The sequence below is a fragment of the Puntigrus tetrazona genome, chromosome 8 (genome assembly GCF_018831695.1).
Source record: "Puntigrus tetrazona isolate hp1 chromosome 8, ASM1883169v1, whole genome shotgun sequence".
In the NCBI taxonomy this organism is placed as follows: Eukaryota; Metazoa; Chordata; class Actinopteri; order Cypriniformes; family Cyprinidae; genus Puntigrus; species Puntigrus tetrazona.
The window spans coordinates 4503814-4522700 of NC_056706.1; the positions used below are offsets into that span (position 1 = coordinate 4503814).

General features: G+C 36.8%; 1 protein-coding gene across 1 annotated transcript in view; it reads right to left on the minus strand.

The window, feature by feature from the left end:
- Positions 1-6255: 6255 nt before the first annotated feature.
- plxna3 (plexin A3) overlaps positions 6256-18887 on the minus strand; it is a 145401-nt gene continuing 132769 nt past the window's right edge. The window contains exons 25-32 of the mRNA XM_043247611.1: positions 14874-15033; positions 13869-13972; positions 13653-13749; positions 12987-13177; positions 12215-12384; positions 11764-11976; positions 10900-11050; positions 6256-9922 (exon numbers count right to left, since the gene is read on the minus strand). Coding sequence (XP_043103546.1) covers positions 9827-9922; positions 10900-11050; positions 11764-11976; positions 12215-12384; positions 12987-13177; positions 13653-13749; positions 13869-13972; positions 14874-15033 — 1182 coding nt within the window. The 3' untranslated portion in view covers positions 6256-9826. The remainder of the gene's footprint in view (positions 9923-10899; positions 11051-11763; positions 11977-12214; positions 12385-12986; positions 13178-13652; positions 13750-13868; positions 13973-14873; positions 15034-18887) is intronic.

Consider the following 18887-nt stretch of genomic DNA (forward strand, 5'->3'; position numbering starts at 1 on the left):
CATTGGTTTGTATAGGCTACTGTAGCTTAACAACACACCAGTTCTTAAGCTCACAAAACCTTTTTCCAAAAAGAATAAACTAGATAAAACAGATGAACGTTCATAGTTATAGTTCATATCGAGCAACAACAGTAGGCTGCACAGGTTACTGAATACAACTAGATGGACAAACAGAACCTAATTACTGTTATGACTTAAATACTGTTATATGAGTCAATGCTACAGCGTTTGTAACCTATATTCAGTTAGCCTTGCATCTGAAAAAAGGTGGATTGACTGTAGAGTTTGTATGAGCAGTGGAACGCTTCCCTGCATGGCCTGAACGGAAATATTTCTCAGAGACATTCATGGCACTCGCACAAAATGTCACTCTTTCATTTCCTCTTTCTGCAATTTACAATAATTGTTTGTGAAGCTCATTTTATGAATTAGGGAGGAATGCCTCTGATGCCGGGCAGAATGCGCTGCTCTTATTAAGATTGAGCGAGAATACCTGTGACAAGCGACTTTTTAAAATGCAATTACCTAATTGGATGCAACCGTCCTACTAATTGTAATGTGAGTAGGCAAATCTGTCATCAGACATGATTCGTTGGCTGGACACCATTTTGGGGCATCTGTTCTCCTTTTGCTGTTCATAAACAATGCTGTTTTTAAAAGTAAATAGGCATTCGCAGTTACCTGACATTATGCATTTCGAATGAGAGTTTTTGCGGAGTCATGACGCATCAAAGTTGAGAATTAGTTAACCTTATGCAAATGAACTACTACAGAAAAACCAACAACACTTTTAAAGGGTCCGGATTACGTAATCAAATTCCAAATATTAAGTATACTTGTAATTAGAGTACATTTTAAATGCGTACATCAGATTATGATGCGATCATATTAATCGCACAATGGCAGTAAATTATTCATAAATTATTGATTCTCCCTAATTCTTCTTATTTTTCTGCCAAATTTCCCTTTCTAAAATACTGTGTCATAAGCTGTAATTATATTCACAATTTGCAGGGACAAGCACCTGAGTAATTAAACCATGTATGAAACAAATTATTATAATTATAGCTCTTGGACCGTCTTTATTACAGTAACTTGATTCTGAAAAACAAAACATTTCAAACTTGGAAGACTTCAGGCATGTAATGTCATGCATTTTATGATTTTAATTTAAAAAATTATATATTTTCTTTTTATATACATATGGATATCCATATATTTAATGGTGATTTTATTTTTTTTTAATTATGTTTTATGTTTTATGTTTTATATATATATATATATATATATATATATATATATATATATATATATATATATATATATGTCACTAACTATAATTTTTTATCATGTAATCTGTATTCAGCCACAAACTATTACCCAGCAATAAATATACAATAAATATAAAATTTATGGTTTACATACCTTTTACCTTTAAATATACACCTATTACTCCCAACAAGAGCTCTTCAGTTACATTTGGACAGTGTAAAATCAAACTTTAAATCTACCCTTTTGAATATTATTTTGTATATGTAACCATTTATTTGGAAATCTACTTGTGTAACATTACCCCCATTATAAAGATGGACCCATCATTAATCACAAAATCAATGGAGCAAGAATCAGGATGAGACGGGAGAGAGAGAGACATGTAGACAGGCAAGAGAAACTCAAGCTAAATCAATGTAATGCAAAATATTTGAAATGGCTGAGCAGCAAAAGGTTGGCCAAGAGATGTTACTGGAAGAGAAGCAGGCAGTTTTTAATTTTCCAAAGTGGTTCCAAAGCAGTGTCTGACGCCTCCGGATTGGGATTAAATTAGACGTCCGATGATGGAGTGCTATGGTGAAGAGTCCCTGACCCCTTCTATCCTGACAGGTCTGTACGGTTTGAAATCTCACTCTGAATAAATGGAGGGGGACGCAAAGTGCAGAGGATCCATTTGAAATGTGCCCTTGGAAAAAGTCCACCCACCCGTCCTGAACGCACAGAGCACGAAAGCGGACATTTTTATTGAGATGAACCTCTTGTGCTTTCAAGATTATAAATGGGGTCATGATTTTTTTCTCTTGGTCACTTTGGCTGCTTCGATCATATCGTTGGGAGCGTTTTTGAATAATTAATCAACATTATATCTACTTTTGTGGGCTCTGATGATGTGCTCTTGAACAATTAGATACAGAAGGTGCCGCAAAGAGGCCTGGGCTCTAGTTTTGTCAGAATATTCACTTGATTGAGAGCTAAATTGGACGTTTGATGGCAGAGGAAAAGAAATTACAAATTTTATTTGGCAAGGCTGTAGTAAAGGATATTTTTTTAATGCTACAAAATTATATTTCAAAGAAAAAAAAACTAAAACTTAATAAAAAGTTTACACAAATATATTAAGCAGCACAACCTTTTTGACATTGATAATAAATAATATTATTATTTTCAGAATGTGACACTGAAAATCCTTCTTTGCATCACAGGTATAAATGACCTTTTCATACATAATCAAACTGAAAAAATATAATATATATAATATATATAATTATAAATTGTAATAATATTTCACAACATAATTGTTTTTAAGCAAATAAATGGAGAACTGGTGAGCATGAGAGACTTAAAAAAATTACAAACATATATATATATATATATATATATATATATATATATATACATATATATATATATACACACACACATATATATATATATATATATATATATATATATATATATATATATATATATATATATATATATATATATATATATATATATATATATACACACATATATACAATCATGGAATCATGCAGAAATAGCAAAAAAAAAAAGCTTCTTTAATAGCCACCAATAACATTATGTGTCTTCTATATTATTCAATTAAATAAAGGCAAAGAAGCCATTTTTGTGATCCTTATTTTCTTTGGCCTCACACGTTTTTAATGGCCTGTTCCTCGAAAATGAGGATGTTTGGTCATTTTAATTCTATTCTAAAGTTTAACGCTTTGAGTTAGAGGTTTATTGAAATCCCTAACCTTAATTACGAGGTATAATGTAATCATGCTTACCTTGGTAAATACTACTAACTACTGAAACGACTCCATAATGAAGAATGTCGGTGTTTTGGCGCCTTCAAGTCTTCAAGACTGCCTCATTTGCATGCTGTAGGTATGTGTTTATGAGACAAAGTGTGTCATGCTGCAGTTGTGTAGTCATGCAACGCAGGAACACATTTCATGTCCCCTCAGAATTGAGAGAGCTGGGTTAATGAGCCCCCCCATCAGTATGCATTATTTATTTAGACGCTCTGCACCCCAGAGGCGGCCTGCCTTTTGCCTGCGCGCTTTTTTCCTCCTCTCTCTATTTCTGTAATCCTTCCTTTTTGTGCGCGGGAGCAGCTCTTCCGTTCCTCTCTCTCTCTGTGTTTATCCCCTTCAGATGTTGCACCTTCTCGACGGCATAAATATTCTACTATTGCTGCTTTGTCTTTCCAAAATATCAGCCGGCTAAAGAAAACAAGGAGAGATGCCACTGATTTGCAAACAAATCATGGAACATGTTCGCAGCAGATTGAACAGACAGATTGACGTCTTTCACAAACAGGGGACGTCGCTGGTCATCGCATCGGTGGAATAATTGCATGTAATTCCTGCTTCCGAGTATGAACGACATGTTCCGGCTAATTCACCAAAGCAGGAGTTTTACTGAAAGTACTCATGAAATTACTTTACAGAGAGCAGTCATTATGCAGGAAGGACCGCCATTCAGTGCGTTATGGCAAAATACAGTAATTTGCCGTTACTTTAAACTGTATAGCTGCCTTGCATTCTTTCTAAATGAGAGCGAGAGTGCAGTAGAGTTCAGCTCATCGAGATCCGTCATAGTCAGCTGATAAAACTCTGCGTTTTATCTCTCCAGGGTTGAAGTCTGTAGATGTTAGCTTGACCCGACTCTCAAAAATCCACCCAAAATAAGAGCTGGCTAAGCTAAGAACATGTAAATTAGCGTATGAATATGTATAGAGTGTTGTTACCTGTCATTTTGTAATTACCTCAAGACAGAAGTCTCTGTCTGATCTGCTTTAGATCCTGCCCGGTGGCTATACGACTTTGATCTAATCAGTCCTAATTAATGGAGACGCAAACAAGACAACTTTAAGGCGGGCTCGTTAGCATGCAGCTTGAAAGGTTACACGCCTATGGACAAGATATGTTCACCCTTGATGAAGGTACGGTGAGTTTTTTTTTCCGTTACAAAGTGACCAGAAGTCTTTCATTCTTGTGCAACTTTGTGCATGAGAACCGGGAGGCTTTTGAGTGCCCCACCACTTACTGTCAAGTAATAACACTGTTAAGGTCTAGAATAGTATGAAAGACATCTTCAGAATACTTCATCTGCCATCAGTGATTCAATCTGATTGCGATGAAGCGAAGAGAATACTTTTTGTGTGCAAAGAACTGAAACATAATGACTTTATTCAATAATTTGTCTCCTTTTGTGTCTCTGCATCGCGGCTGACAGACGAGTGCATAGATATATATACCTAGATACCTCATTAGAGACTGTTTCTGTGGGCCACGATAGGAAAGTCTCTTTAAGGCATGTCACTCGACGGCCATATTTGAAACGCCACCTATCTCTTTGTATTGGTAAACATCAAATTCTCACAAACGGTTGACTAAGCTTACGATTAAATTTCATATTTGAAATCACCAATGGAATCAACAACTGTGCAGTAATACTTGTTTCTTTTGCCGAAATAGCTTAAAAAGCTTATTTCTCAGGCGAGATCTGTATGCGCAATCCTAGGCGCACGTCTCAGAATGCGGTTTCTATAGCAACTGGAACTTCTAACGGCAGATGTGGTGATGCGCTGATTTCACAGACTGGTGATTGGCTATTTTACTTAGAAGGCGGGGCTTCTTGTTATTCATTGGCCATTTTAAGCATCGCATTTTTCCTCCATTCAAAACTATATGAGTGACACATCTTAGATATTCTATAGTCTTTGGCAATATGTAAGCCGGCTGCCATATTGCAGTGGTCTGATTCCAACATGGCGGCTGCATCTACGTGCCTAGAGCGGTCCAATGAGGCGTTACGTATGTAGAGCGTGTGTGGTTTGTGTCCTGTTGATATTCTTCTAAATGGCGCTGCAGTGACGTGAAGAGACGCATTACTGAATGAAGCTATTTTTTATATTCTTTGCACACAAAAAGTATTCTTGTCGCTTCATAACATTTAGATTGAGCCACTGATGGCAGATGGAGTACTTCTCTGGACTTTGACAGAGTTCATTACTTGGCAGTCACAAGCCTCCTGATTTTTATCTAAAATATCTTAAATTGTGTTGGGACGAAGAACAAAGCTTTTAGGGCTTTGGAACTAAATTAATAATTAATAACAAATTTATCATTTTGGGGTGGGGTAACCCTTTGACATAAACATGTTTTTTTTTTGTTTTTAAAAAGAGTTCTCTTATGCGATAAAAGCTTTATTTGACAAACATACATCTAAGCAGAATTATTGTGAAATATGACAACTTTTAAATTTGTATTATTTTAAAATCAAATGTTTAAAATCTAAAATTTCAGTGTCACACACTCCTTCAGAAATCATTCTAATATGCTGATTTGATACTCTACATTAATGTAAAAAAAAAAAAATCCCAAATATTACCAAATTATTTCTGTGAAAACATTGGGGGTTTTTTTTGTTCAAAAGAACAGCATTTATTGTAGAAAACAATTCTGTTTTAACAATTGTTTTCACTCTCATTTTAGAACAATTTAATGTGTCTTTGCTCAATAAATCCCACACAAACTTTTAAACGGTAGTGTATCATGGTTTTAGTGAATATAAATACATGAATATGTTCTGATTGGCTGTGACTTTGCTGCATCATGCAGCAATTTTGCTTTTATTGTGGAGAGAAAAATAACTTATCCCTGGCAAAAAGTGTCATGCTGTGTCTGATTAGAACACATCTGTTCGGATATATATGTCTGCAGGTGATCGCAAAACTCAATTGGGTGCCATCTAACATAACTGCCTTTGCGATTGCAAAACGGTTTGTCAGAAAATGAAACAATGCATAAAATAATTAGTAATTTTTTTCCCGTGTTCTTGCAGTGTACATATTCGAAGAGATCAACCTATCGTTTATCCAAGTCCAGAAGTGCGTAGGTTTCACTGAGACACTTGTCTTTATTTGAATGAAAACATCAAGCTCTTGAGACAAAATAGTCCTTGCAGATGATTATATATACAAAAAACAATTGAAAAAAAAAAAAAAAAACATTCAAGAAATATACAGCATCATCCACATATCTTTTAATTAGCAAAATAAAAAAACAAACAAACAAAAAAAAAAAAACACCATGCTTGTCCTTTGAACATTAAGTTAGAATCCAATCTTTCAAAAACCTCGCACAGAGTAAAAAAAAGGTGCAAATATATACAAAACACTTCATTGCAGCCAGCGTTTTAGACTCATTCTCACGACTCCCTCAAACTACTTAATGCATTAAAACAGAATTAAAACAATAATTTAAACGAAATTAAAAAAAGAAAACATTTCAGTCCAATAATTATACAAAATATATTTATATATTTATATAGAATTAAGGACTAGGCATAGCAGTTGCCCGTTAACCAGTCATCCAATCCACCAGTCAGTCACAAAGCTCTCCAGACACGTTAATAAACTCCATATATTTCTGAAACTGTAAACAAGTCTGTTACAATAAAATTGATTAAAACATTTGGGATAAAGAGACAAACCGACAAATAAATTAGAATTAATTCATCTGAGACAAAATGTTTTTTTTTCTTCTTCTTTTTCTTCTTCTTTTATAACTAGAACATTGACTGAAATGTAGTTATGGATCTAAAACAGACATTTTCTTCTACTGTATCTACTGAAAAAACACCACAGTTATTTTTCCCACTCGCTCCGCTCCGTTCCTCACAAGTTACAGGTGCTTTTAAGAGTATGCCGTTTCACCACACGACGAAAACAAACCGCAAAGCGCCTCATTTGGCTCTGAGTTCTGCTGTACGAAACGAAACGGGCGATTTCTGATATATGGCTATCGGCCGAGGCATCGTTAGTGTTAGCTCTGTCTTCACCAGTCTACCTAAAAACACCCCGGTGGGCAGTTGCACTTAACGATAGTCAGAGTTATCTTACAGGCAGTATGTACGCGACCAAGCTAAGTCCACTTCCCCCACAGTACGTTTGGCTTTACTCACAGTATAGAAAAATCAGATGTAAACCTGACGGCGTGGTTTCAACCAAGAGGCGCTAAATCAAAAGAATTCAACCACGGATGTTTAGTTTTCAGCTTTTTTAAACGTAGATTTATGATTGCGTTTCATTTCTCAAAGTGGTTTGTTCCAGACGTCGGATATTGGGTTCGCACCTGCATTGCTGACGACGCAGCTTTGGCAAACAGGCAGTAATTCCTGATGTGTCGTGTTGCAAGAGGTTGAAATGCCACAACGGAACCAGATTCATGAGCTGACCCCATTCCCCCAACAGAAAAACAAACCAATGTTCAAAAAGATTCTGCTTAATTATCATCCTGCAACTTTTTCATATGTTAATGAGCCCCACATTTAGTTCAAAACATCCTGCCTTCGCGATTCCAACAACAGAAAATTTGGCTTTTGATGATGAACGGGGAATCTTGTTATCCCGTCCAAATCCATGCGGCGCATTTGAAGGCAGGTTTAATTACATTCAATGAGAGTTTAAAATATCCGGATACATTTTGCTGTTGAAATGCACAAGTTTTCAAACCGTGACCCTTGCAGGATGAAGTCTCGCGCTGCTAAACTCAAAGTTGTCACTATTAGTAGTTATTAGCAAATTCAATACCACAGGGTAAAAAAAAGGGGCAAAATCTATGGACGTAAGATGTATTCAAAAGTACGTGATCACTTTGATGGTCATTGATTATCTACATTCAAACTTAACTAATAAGGCCCCGATGGATTTCCCTACTCTTTTAATGATCCCACATTACGATGGGTGTTTGTTTGCTCGAACTGACCTTGGTGAAGTAGGTTTTTTACATTTTAAAGACGATGTTGAAAGCAAATAGTTCTCCCTGTAGTCCTGGCTGTGATCGTCTGAAGGTATTTTGTGTTAAAAACTAGAACATGTATAATGAGGCAAAAATGTTTGCAAGATATGCTCAGTTATTCATGCTGTACATTCTCTGTGATTTTACGCAACACAAAAACACGATCGATACGCAACTAGACAGGGCAGAACTCAGAACCACATATAGCAAGGAATAGAAAACAGCTGAAAGTACTTTGAAATTCACGTACGTATCACAATTCGAGTACCTGGAATATAGCGGTTTGCAGTTCACCTCCGTGGCAGCAGAGGGCGCCACCGCCGCCGTCACGGAGATGAGAAAAGTCAGATAAAGAGGAAATGACTTAAGGCCTTGTTGTTTGTGTATACAGACAGAATCGACACAATCGTTATAATCGATCAAGCAGGAACCTTGATAAGGTTGTACGGGGGACGACTGAAGAACGGACGAGATTTGTTTAGCTGCGGACTTCTGTGTCAAAAATTGCATTGGCCTGCTGAAACGGCAAAAAAACAAAACAAAAAAAAAACAATCAGTTGAACAGTCGTCCCTTTGTTGTGCTTGGCATTGTGAACACGTTTTGGCTGCCGTCTGGACGGAACAACAACAGGGAAATGAAAAGGAACGCGACTCGCCAACTGCTAACGTCGAAAATTTAGAGTCAGGACGGTGAATCTGAACACACAGGGAACTTAAACTCATGGCTTGCAGGTAAATCTGAGAGTTATTGCTCTAGATGGATCTACTACATTAAAGATGCCTGTCATCAAGGGACAAAACACGGCCCTCGCCAATGCAGTCTTGGAGAAGAACCACAGAATCCGAGTAAACACTCCAAACCTCACAGTAACACAGCGGTGTACAAAAAAAGCAAAGGGAGCAGAAATGTCCCCCCCAAAAGGACAAACGCCCATCCTGGGGTACATTTCGGCAAGGGTTCGGGGAGTCATATCCGGACGCAACAAAAAGGCAAGCTTCAAAAGATGCTGATCCATACCTCTTGACAAGTAGAGGTCCATTTGGCCCCATAATCACAAAAAAAGAACGAAAATGAGAGAAAAGGCGCTTTTATAGGTCTATGGCAATTTCGAGATGAGGAGGAGGAGGTTCCTCCCATTCTGCCCAGCCTCAACACTACCCATAACGCATTTGGTTCTCCATTATTGATTCATTCCGATATGAATATCTTCATTTCTGTTAATGGAGCTCGTCGCACGATTGTGATTGTTTTTTGAGGCGTCTCTCGGAGGTTGATATGAAGAACCGTTTTCAAATTACCCGCCGAATGCATTACTGAAACATGTCGCTGCTTTTCTCTCCCGGAAAGTCAGATATTTTCTCCCATGGCACTATCTTGGCAATTTGGCTTCCAAGGCAAGAGCGCGTGCACCTTTCCTCATTGGAATGTATCTGATCCACAGTAGTCCGTGTTGAATAGTTTGTTAGGCAGGCCGATGTGTACGGCGTTCGGTCTGGGCATTAGGGAGTGCGGGCGTTTGGGCGTACAGGTTCTGGTCCAGAAAAACATTGGGCTTCGTATGCTGTGCTGTGGTTCCTTTAGAGTTGATTGTCCAGTGTTTTAGCCTCACCTTCTACTAGCACAAGCAGTGGATGTTCTGACACGGGTCGGTCCGCTGGACTTCATCAATTCAGTCTCAACCCTCCCCCCAAACCCCCTGACCGCTTCCCCTCCCGTCCCGTCCAATCTGTCACTGCCCTCAGCTGCTGCCAGACATCAGGTTAATGGCTTGTTCCAGTTTGTGTCGTAGCTTGTGTTTGCGACAGTAACCGTCTCTGTCCAGCGCTGTCAAAATCTGAGAGGAGGAAGAGAGGGAACGCCATTAACTGAGGGCCGAACCCGTGTAATAATTCAATATTCAACATGGTTCTGAGCGTGAGAGTTTGCCGACGCTCACTGGAGCTCATAACGACAATGATAAATGACCTCATCAGATACGGCACACATTCGTCAAGATCAAACCGCTAATACTAAAACAACATTTCAATGCCAATGTGAATCTTTAAACTACCGTTATGGCAAGTTGCATGACCACTACCAGGATTTATGTTTCTCATGATCTTACAAACTTTTTCATTTAAATGCTTTCCTTCCCTGAAATAAATCAAAGTATTCTGAACTGAAACTACTCCATTTTTATTTCATACATACACTTTACATTTATACTACTCTATTATAAACAAAACAATTATATTTAATATGTACATTATGTTATATTATGTTATATTATGTTATATTATATATATATATATATATATATATATATATAGCAAGAGTTGAGTAGATTATTAGTAGATTCCAAAAAACTAGATTACTTTTTATCTTGTTTTTAATTAAAATTTTATGCTGAAATGTAATACATATATAATCAGATTTTAAAATGTATATAAAATATTAATATTTTTATTACTGTATAACATTATATATAACTATTCTTACAAATATGAAATTGGGTGTTGCCATTATCTGACTAAAAGCTTAAGTGGTGATGCTATAGTCAGATTTCAGAATTTTTTTTATTACTGCAGAACATCATAAATATAAAATATTCATACATATTTAATAAGTAATCTGAAATTGCATGTTCTTGGTTTGATATCTCTGAATGTTAGTTCAACAGAGATGATGCTTAACAGTACTGACAAATCAAGAACTTTATACTTTAAACCCCTCTAAACACTTGCCTCTTGCATGCTAGTGTGCTGGTAATAGTATGCATAAACGTGTAGAAAGTGTTTAGAACGGGATGTAAAATAGAGTCCCAGGTCTCACCTCTTCCTTGTACTTGTTGATGTAGAAGTACAGTTCACTGAGCGCGCTCAGCGTGTTGAACTCGTTGCCATGGAGACGGGACTGCTCTACTAGATAGGCATCCATGTCCTGATCGCTGATACTTGGCATCTTGCTAATGTCTCTGTAATATCTTGAACACACACACACACACACACACACACACAGGTTAAAAATCATCTACTTCATATAGTAAATGAACAGTTTGGAGTTAATCTACTAGAGAAAATGAAAACTAAATTGATGCATTTTAGATTATGCTGCCTAGTAATAGACTGTAGGGCAAAAGACTAATTGGTGCCTCATACTAAGGCAAGTACATTATTATTATTGCTTACATGATATTTTAGTATCATTCAAACATTCTTATAGTTTTTATAATTCTATAAAAACAAATAATTATTATTATATAGTTTTATTTAGAATTTTTATTTTAGTTAAAATTTAAACAATACTGTGTTTTTACTATTTTTTTAAAATAAGAAATGTCGCCTCTGCAGATAACTGCCATTAAAAAGTTTAAACTTTCTGTTAACTATAATAACCCTGGTTGAAGAGATATTTCACAAAACAGCTGCTGGTAGCCATTGACCTCCACAGTATTTTATTTATTGTTTTTCATACAGTGGAAATCAATGGCAACCACTAACTGTTTGGTTACCAATACTCTTAAAAGAAACTTACTTGAAATTAAGTAAATAATGACAAAATTGTAATTTTGGGGTAAACAAAACAAATCAGTATCCTTGCAAGTTTTGAACCTAAAGCATGGTCTTTCAAGGTGTTTAATAACAAGGCTATACCAATCAGATTAAGTCGGTGTTTTTTTGAGGTGCGTGTCTGTACCTCTCCACCCAGCTCTTGTAGTTGGGGATGTCTTTAGCATAGAGGAGCTTGTTTGAAGGAGAGTCTTTGCCCAGGCGATGCTCAGACGTCGAGCAGGAGTCCATGAAGGTCTGGGCCACCACTGACAGACAGGCGTCTGTAATACTGTTCTTGTGGATGTCAAAGACAAACTGAGGGTTTTTGATCACGTTGACCCAAAACCGCAGAGGAAGGCTGGTTTAGAAAGAAAGAAAGAGAGAGATTTAAACCTGATTTCGTCCAAAAAGCTTTTTAGCGACTGTGGTCTGTCTTGAATCGCACTAAAATACATTATTTTTCAATTGCTCTGCGAGCGTGCTGCATTCCCGAAAAAACTAATGGAACTGAACTGGCAACCCAGCCGGGCTTCAGAACAACACGAACAGATGCTGCAGAAAATGAGGTCAAAGACAGGAAGTGCTTGGTATCTCACCAGTTGCTCTTCCAGGTGTGCCGTACGTCCGGGTCGGTGATCTGTCTCTTGTCTGCTTGCTCATCCAGGAAATCAAACATGTATTTGATGGCCAGCGGGAGAGCGCTGCCGCGATGGGCCGTGCTGAACACCGTCTCAAAAAGATCGTCCACAAACTTCTGCAGTGTGCCCTGAAAACCACACATGAGACTTTACAACATGCTTTCGCTAAAATGTCTAGGAGTTTTGAGAAAGAATATTTTGGAAAGAAGTATTTATTTGTTTTTACAATAAAAACAGTAATAGCGTAAAATTCTAATTACATTTTTAAATAAATGTAATACATAATTTTTATTTAAAAGTATTGTTGTTTTTTTTGTTTTTTTTATTAAATATATTTTAAAATGTAATTAATTCCTGTCATAAAAAGATATATTTTAAGCATCATTACTCCAGTATTGTGTCACAATCATTCTAATATGATTTGTTGCTCAAGAAACATTTCTTCTTATTATAATTAATGTTTAAAACAGTGCTTCTTCTATTCTTTGATAAACAGAAAGCTTAAATGAATGTATTAAAGATCTAAATCTTTATCGTAATGTTTAATCAATTTAATGCATGCTTGCTGAATACAAATATTAAAAAACCTTACTGAGTTCACATTTTTAAAAAGGTGATGTTACGGTGAGCAAATAAAGACATGAAATAGTTATTTGAGAATGGTAAAACACAATGGTTTACCGCTTTTAAAAAAAACATGCGCTTCCTGTGTAGAATGATGTTTATGTACCTTGGTAGCCAGTAAGCGTGTGAGGTAAATCTCAGACACCATCTTGCTCCCGCGGTCTCCCTCCCGCTGGTCTGCATGCTCATGGTTCTTCACCAGGTGCCAGAGCTTGGTTCCCGTCTCTTGATCAGGTGTGATCATGGGAGCCCTGGATCGAAGGCTGTCTGGACTGCTAGACGTCCTCAGCAGACTCTCTATGTAAAGCACAATCCAAATGAGCACATTTTCAAATGTGCTTCTTGACAGCGCACTGCAGTTTAAACATCTTAGTCTGTACATTTAAACCGTTTCTAAATCATTATCTTTCTAATAGCTGTGTCTCAAAGCCTAGTGAGCCAAATCAGCGTTTACTGTATACGAGCACAGATGTCTAAATAAACATCATTACGACTCAAACGGAATTTCTTAGAGTTAGTCAGACATCTTAAACATTGAGAGTATGTCTATGATATGCAAATTTGCTGGTTAGCTTACTGTGTTTTGAAACACGGCCTACGGTTTGTGTAATTTCATTAAATTGCTGGAGAAAAGATCTTAGATTTCCATTTGAGCCAAACATGCCGCGTGTGGCATGACGCGAAATGCTGGAAGAATCAATGATATATTACACAAACATGGCTAAAGCTGAGGATTGTGTGGCGTAAAGCGATCCGAGAGACTGAGGCTTACCGTATCGACTGAGAGAGCGAGTGAACGTGAAGGAGTTGGCGATGTTGTAAGCGGATACTTGCTTCTGAACCAAAGCCACCAAAGACCCATCTGTCACCTGAGATGGAAAATGAGAACCATAAAAAAAAAAAGCATCTCCATTTTTATACAACGCACGACAAGAATTTGTACATTTGCATAACATAACGGTGCAGCTGCCAGGAAGCGTTGTTTAACCTGGTAGTGCGCCAGTGTGTTCAGCCGCTTCCAGTCGCTCTCGATCTTTGTGGTGACGTCTTCATCCTGGAGGATGATTCTGGTCAGTCGACCCTGCCGCCATTCTGGAGAAAAACAATGGTCTTGGATGATGTTTCTGGAGTATAAAATGATGCAACATTTTCTCCACTTTCTTTCTAATATTTAGCATGATGTCAAAATTGACCCTATTTACTGGTCTTTGCACTGTTCAATTCATAAGTGCGTGCTAGTTTTCATAATTGACTAAAATTACTTTTTAACAAAAAGTCTAGTGCACTGGATTGACAGACAGAATGCTAAACGGATGGATGGATGGATGGATGGACCAACAGGAAGAATAAAAGAAAGAGAAAACTAACTGAAAGAACAAACGACAGATAGACAGACTAACAGAACGAACTACAACTGATAGACTGACAGACGGATAAACAGATCCAAAATAACAAACAGACAAACAGAATGGAAGACATACTGACATAATCATAAAGAATGAGACAGCTAGAATGATGCTGTAGGATAGACAAAAAGACAAACTGAATGAGATGGAGATAGATAAACAGACAGAATGGTAGAGGGATAGAAAAAAATATATATATAGAATACTAGATAAACATACTGTCAATAGACAAACTGAAATAACAAATGACAGACAGACAGACAGACAGACAGACAGATAGACAGATAGATAGATAGATAGATAGATAGATAGATAGATAGATAGATAGATAGATAGATAGATAGATAGATAGATAGATAGAAATAAAAGAGTGATAGATGGATGGAAAGACAGAAAGCGCATAAACATAACAAAAGAAATAACAGGCAATCAGAATAACCATAGAATGACTACTTAAACAGAACGGCAGATAGAATGATGTATAAAACGATAGACAACAAAAGATAAAAAAACAGTCAGAATGACATACGGAACAATAGAATGAAAGATAGAACGAGAGACAAATCAGACACAGGGGGTGAGTTTACCCAGGTCCATGTCGTCGGCCTGTGGGCGCTGTGAGTACGGGATGCCTTTGTAAACGGCGTCTAGCAGCTTGTCCTTCACCTGAGTGATTGTGTCACAGTTTAGCACCTTAACAGGGATTTCTGTTCCGGCCTCTCCCTCCGGAGGAATACACATGAGCGTCTGCGACAGGTAAAAGCAGAGATCCGGGAGAACGTTAGCAACAATAGAAAACATGCCAGTATTGATTGACAAGATGACCAGCAAAGACACAAAAACACATCTCCATTAAAAATCTGGTTTGCAGACCACACACACACACAAAATACAAATGGACTTTAGAGGGTGCAGAAAGGTCAAGGAACATTTTATTATACACAGCGGGAGACTGGAGCTCTATTTGGCCTGGCTCTGCCAGCATATCAAAGATTGATCGGGATCCCGTTTCATGCCTCCGCCTGATTTATCATAATAGCCATCTCAACTTTAACTGTTATGTCAATGGTGAAATATTTATCCTCCTGCAAAGCGGTATTCAGAATATGTGAAACACGCAGGTTTTGATAAAACGGTCACAGATCGATAAAAACAAACGGCAAGAGGCGATTGATCCGGCCACAAACAAGGATTCATATGACATGTCTGAAGGTAAAAGATACTTTAAGCTGAAGCTTGTAATCTTTCTGATGTTAAAACGCTCAGTTTAATAAGCAGAGACAACCATAAGAAAGACATTTATAGGTTGATTCCCCAGAATAGAGTAAACATCATCTCTGTTGTGCTAACAGTATATGGATCTGTTTGTTTTTAGCGGCCCATCCAACACAGCAACCAATGGCATGACTTTGGGGAAGGGACTGTTTGTTTAACTGGCCAATGACAACGTTCAGAAGAAATTACGTTAAATACGTTAAAATGTAGAAAATTTGACACAATTAACAATTGAAGTGCTGTTTGTTTTTAACATCACAGCAACATTGACTCAACCAATAGCATAAATTGATGTGTTCGACCGACCAATGATAGACGGAGAAGCAAAGAATTGCAAAAATGAACAGAACTGCACATTATTGTTGTCCAGTCTGTTTTTTTGTTGTATAATGATGAACATGGCAACACCTGTTGTGACTTTGGGGGCGGGGCTATTTGTTAGACTGACCAATGACGGATGAGAATTTCAGCAGACATTTCAGAGGAAAAAAAAGTGATTAAACGAACTAGTTATTATTCATATTTTATTAGCGCTAACAAAATATTGATCAGTGTTTGTTTACAGTATTATGACTCAACCAATGGCATGACTTTGGGGGTGGGGCTATTTGTTTGACTGACCAATGATAGATGAGGAAGTGTTAAAGCAGAAATAAATAAAACTAAATTGACTTTTTAACAAAAAGTATGTCAAGCCTAGTGCACTGGATTGACAGAACGGTAGGTAGATAAATAATCAAAAAAACTGACAGTTTAACTATAGTACCATGTCCAAATAAAACATAGTAACATCACGGTACTTTTAATACTTCTGTCAGTGTATGAATGAATCTTTTACTGAATGAATGCACTGTAGGCTTCATCATTTTTTGCAGTAGTTACTATGGTAAAGCCTTCATAAAGCTATAAAACCGTCATGCAGCCATATAGCATTAATAAACAAGACAAGCTGCAGAATGTGTGCATCAGCTCATTTACGCAGTCAGTAGCATAAGCGAAATAAAAAAAAAACAGCCCTCAGCACTTACCGAGTGAGTAACACATACAAATAACAGCTTCATAAACAGGCAGGCGAGTTACGTTAAAGAGCAGAGCGTTTATTATAAAGCCGACGCTTTGATATATCTCCATTCACACCGTGACAACAGTCCATATAAATTCATGAGAAGACCTTTTGTGCGCATGGGCCGCGTTAATCGCGTGATTAAAACAATGCAGCTGGCACTGGTGCGCGACTGTGCATCCGTAATCGTGGCTACTCGCTGATCATTAGCTCATGGCAATTCCTCCCTTCTAGTCGCGGCTCACACGCGAGGAGTTTGTGATTAAAACCCAATTACACAGTAAATTACGAAATTCTCTCGGAGACGGAGCCCGGCTATATTTAGGACATCCGGCGTCGGTTTAGGAACTGGATTGGGTTGAAACTCGGAGCTTTGAGGAAATGAGGGTTTTACGAAAGCTTAACACCATGAAGATCAGTTCTCGTCTCTGGCTGTGTTTGTGAGAGAGTGTGTGTGTGTGTGTGTGTGTGTGTAAAGGTGACTTTAGTGTGTCCTTTAGCACGTGTTCACACACCCACAGGCAGACTTCCTGGCACAACTGAGCTGTTTAGCGCTTAAAGACAGAGTACAAACTGGATCCAATAATGCATTCTGAACAAATTAAATATCTTATGTATAAATCATCTTCATTTTATCAACTATCAGCATTTAAATGAGTGATAGCGATATAAAATTAGTGATATCAAAATGACTGATGCCTTAAGCTGGCACTGAAAATTGATTACTTTGTTACATTAGTGCTATTATCATCACAAAACATAGAATTATATGTAGCATAAATAAATAAAATATTTAAATATACAATGATAACATAGCTACTGTGGTGGCACCAAGATTACAACTCTGACAGACAAATAAATAAATATAAATAAATATTAGTGCTATCAAAAGATTAATCACATCCAAAATATGTTTATATATGTGTGTGTATTTTGTATTGTGTACTTTGTATACATATACACACATATACATATATACATACATGTATGTGTATATATATATATATATATATATATATATATATATATATATATATATATATATATATATATATATATATATATAAAATATAAAGATATATGATTATAATGTATATTACATTTATACTATAATGGAACCAATTCTTTAATTATACTATTATTACTTATATATATATATATATATATATATATATATATATATATATATATATATATATATATATATATATATATATATATATAAGTAATAATAGTATAATTAAAGAATTGGTTCCATTATAGTATAAATGTAATGTAATATGCAAAGCCGAACTGACCAATCAGCATTCAGAACGGCAAGAATCTAATTTATAATTCATGACGTATCACATTTTTAACAGAGAATCACAACAAGGGCAAACATTTACACTCCTAATGAATATATCAACATACACGCTGTGTTACAGGTGAGCCTGACCTTTTCTGACGGCCCCTAGGGTCCTCTCTTTAGGGTTGACAGCTAAGACAGCTGAATAACTGCGCCACATATCGATTGGCCTAAGCTGATCTATCCTGAATACTGTGGAATTGATGAGCTGTCCTATAGCTTTAACTACCACTGAGGAGCCATAGATTAAAGCTCATTCATTGGTCGGCTCGTATTGTTCCATTTAAAATCAATGCACAGGACTCTGTCCACGCAGACAGTAAATATGCTCTTTTGTGTAGTCATGTTTCTGTATGCGAGAGAGACCGTGTAAATCAGCCGCTGCACTTTCTGGCTGTCTTCTGAGATGAATCCATTGGGGTTGTTTTACGAGTGCCGTGATGAATTCTCAGATTTGTTTTGTCACTATAGGCTCTGATCAGGTCGTTCTGTTTTTTTCTGGTTTGCTCAACAAACCCTGCTTTCAAAGTCACATTATAACTTAGTCTGCCTGGCCTGATATCATCCGTCTAATTGAGATCTGAGCTCTCGGTAAACTAAAGAACATTAGGATCTAGAATTAAGAACCGGATCTTAATCAGAACCAAAAATAAAAATAATACTGGATCTTGCATTTATCTTATAAATGCGGACAAAATACGGTCATGAAATATTAAAAATAAGCACGACAGCTATTGACATGATGAAAAATAGTGTAGTATGATATTTCATTCGAATGCATTTGATTCATATTACAACTGGCAGACGTCACTCATACCAAAAAATATAACTTGGCGTGAAAAGACCTTGTAAAGTATATATTGATAATTTTAAGTTAAGCATTATACAGGGTTAAAACTAAAACTATAAAAAATA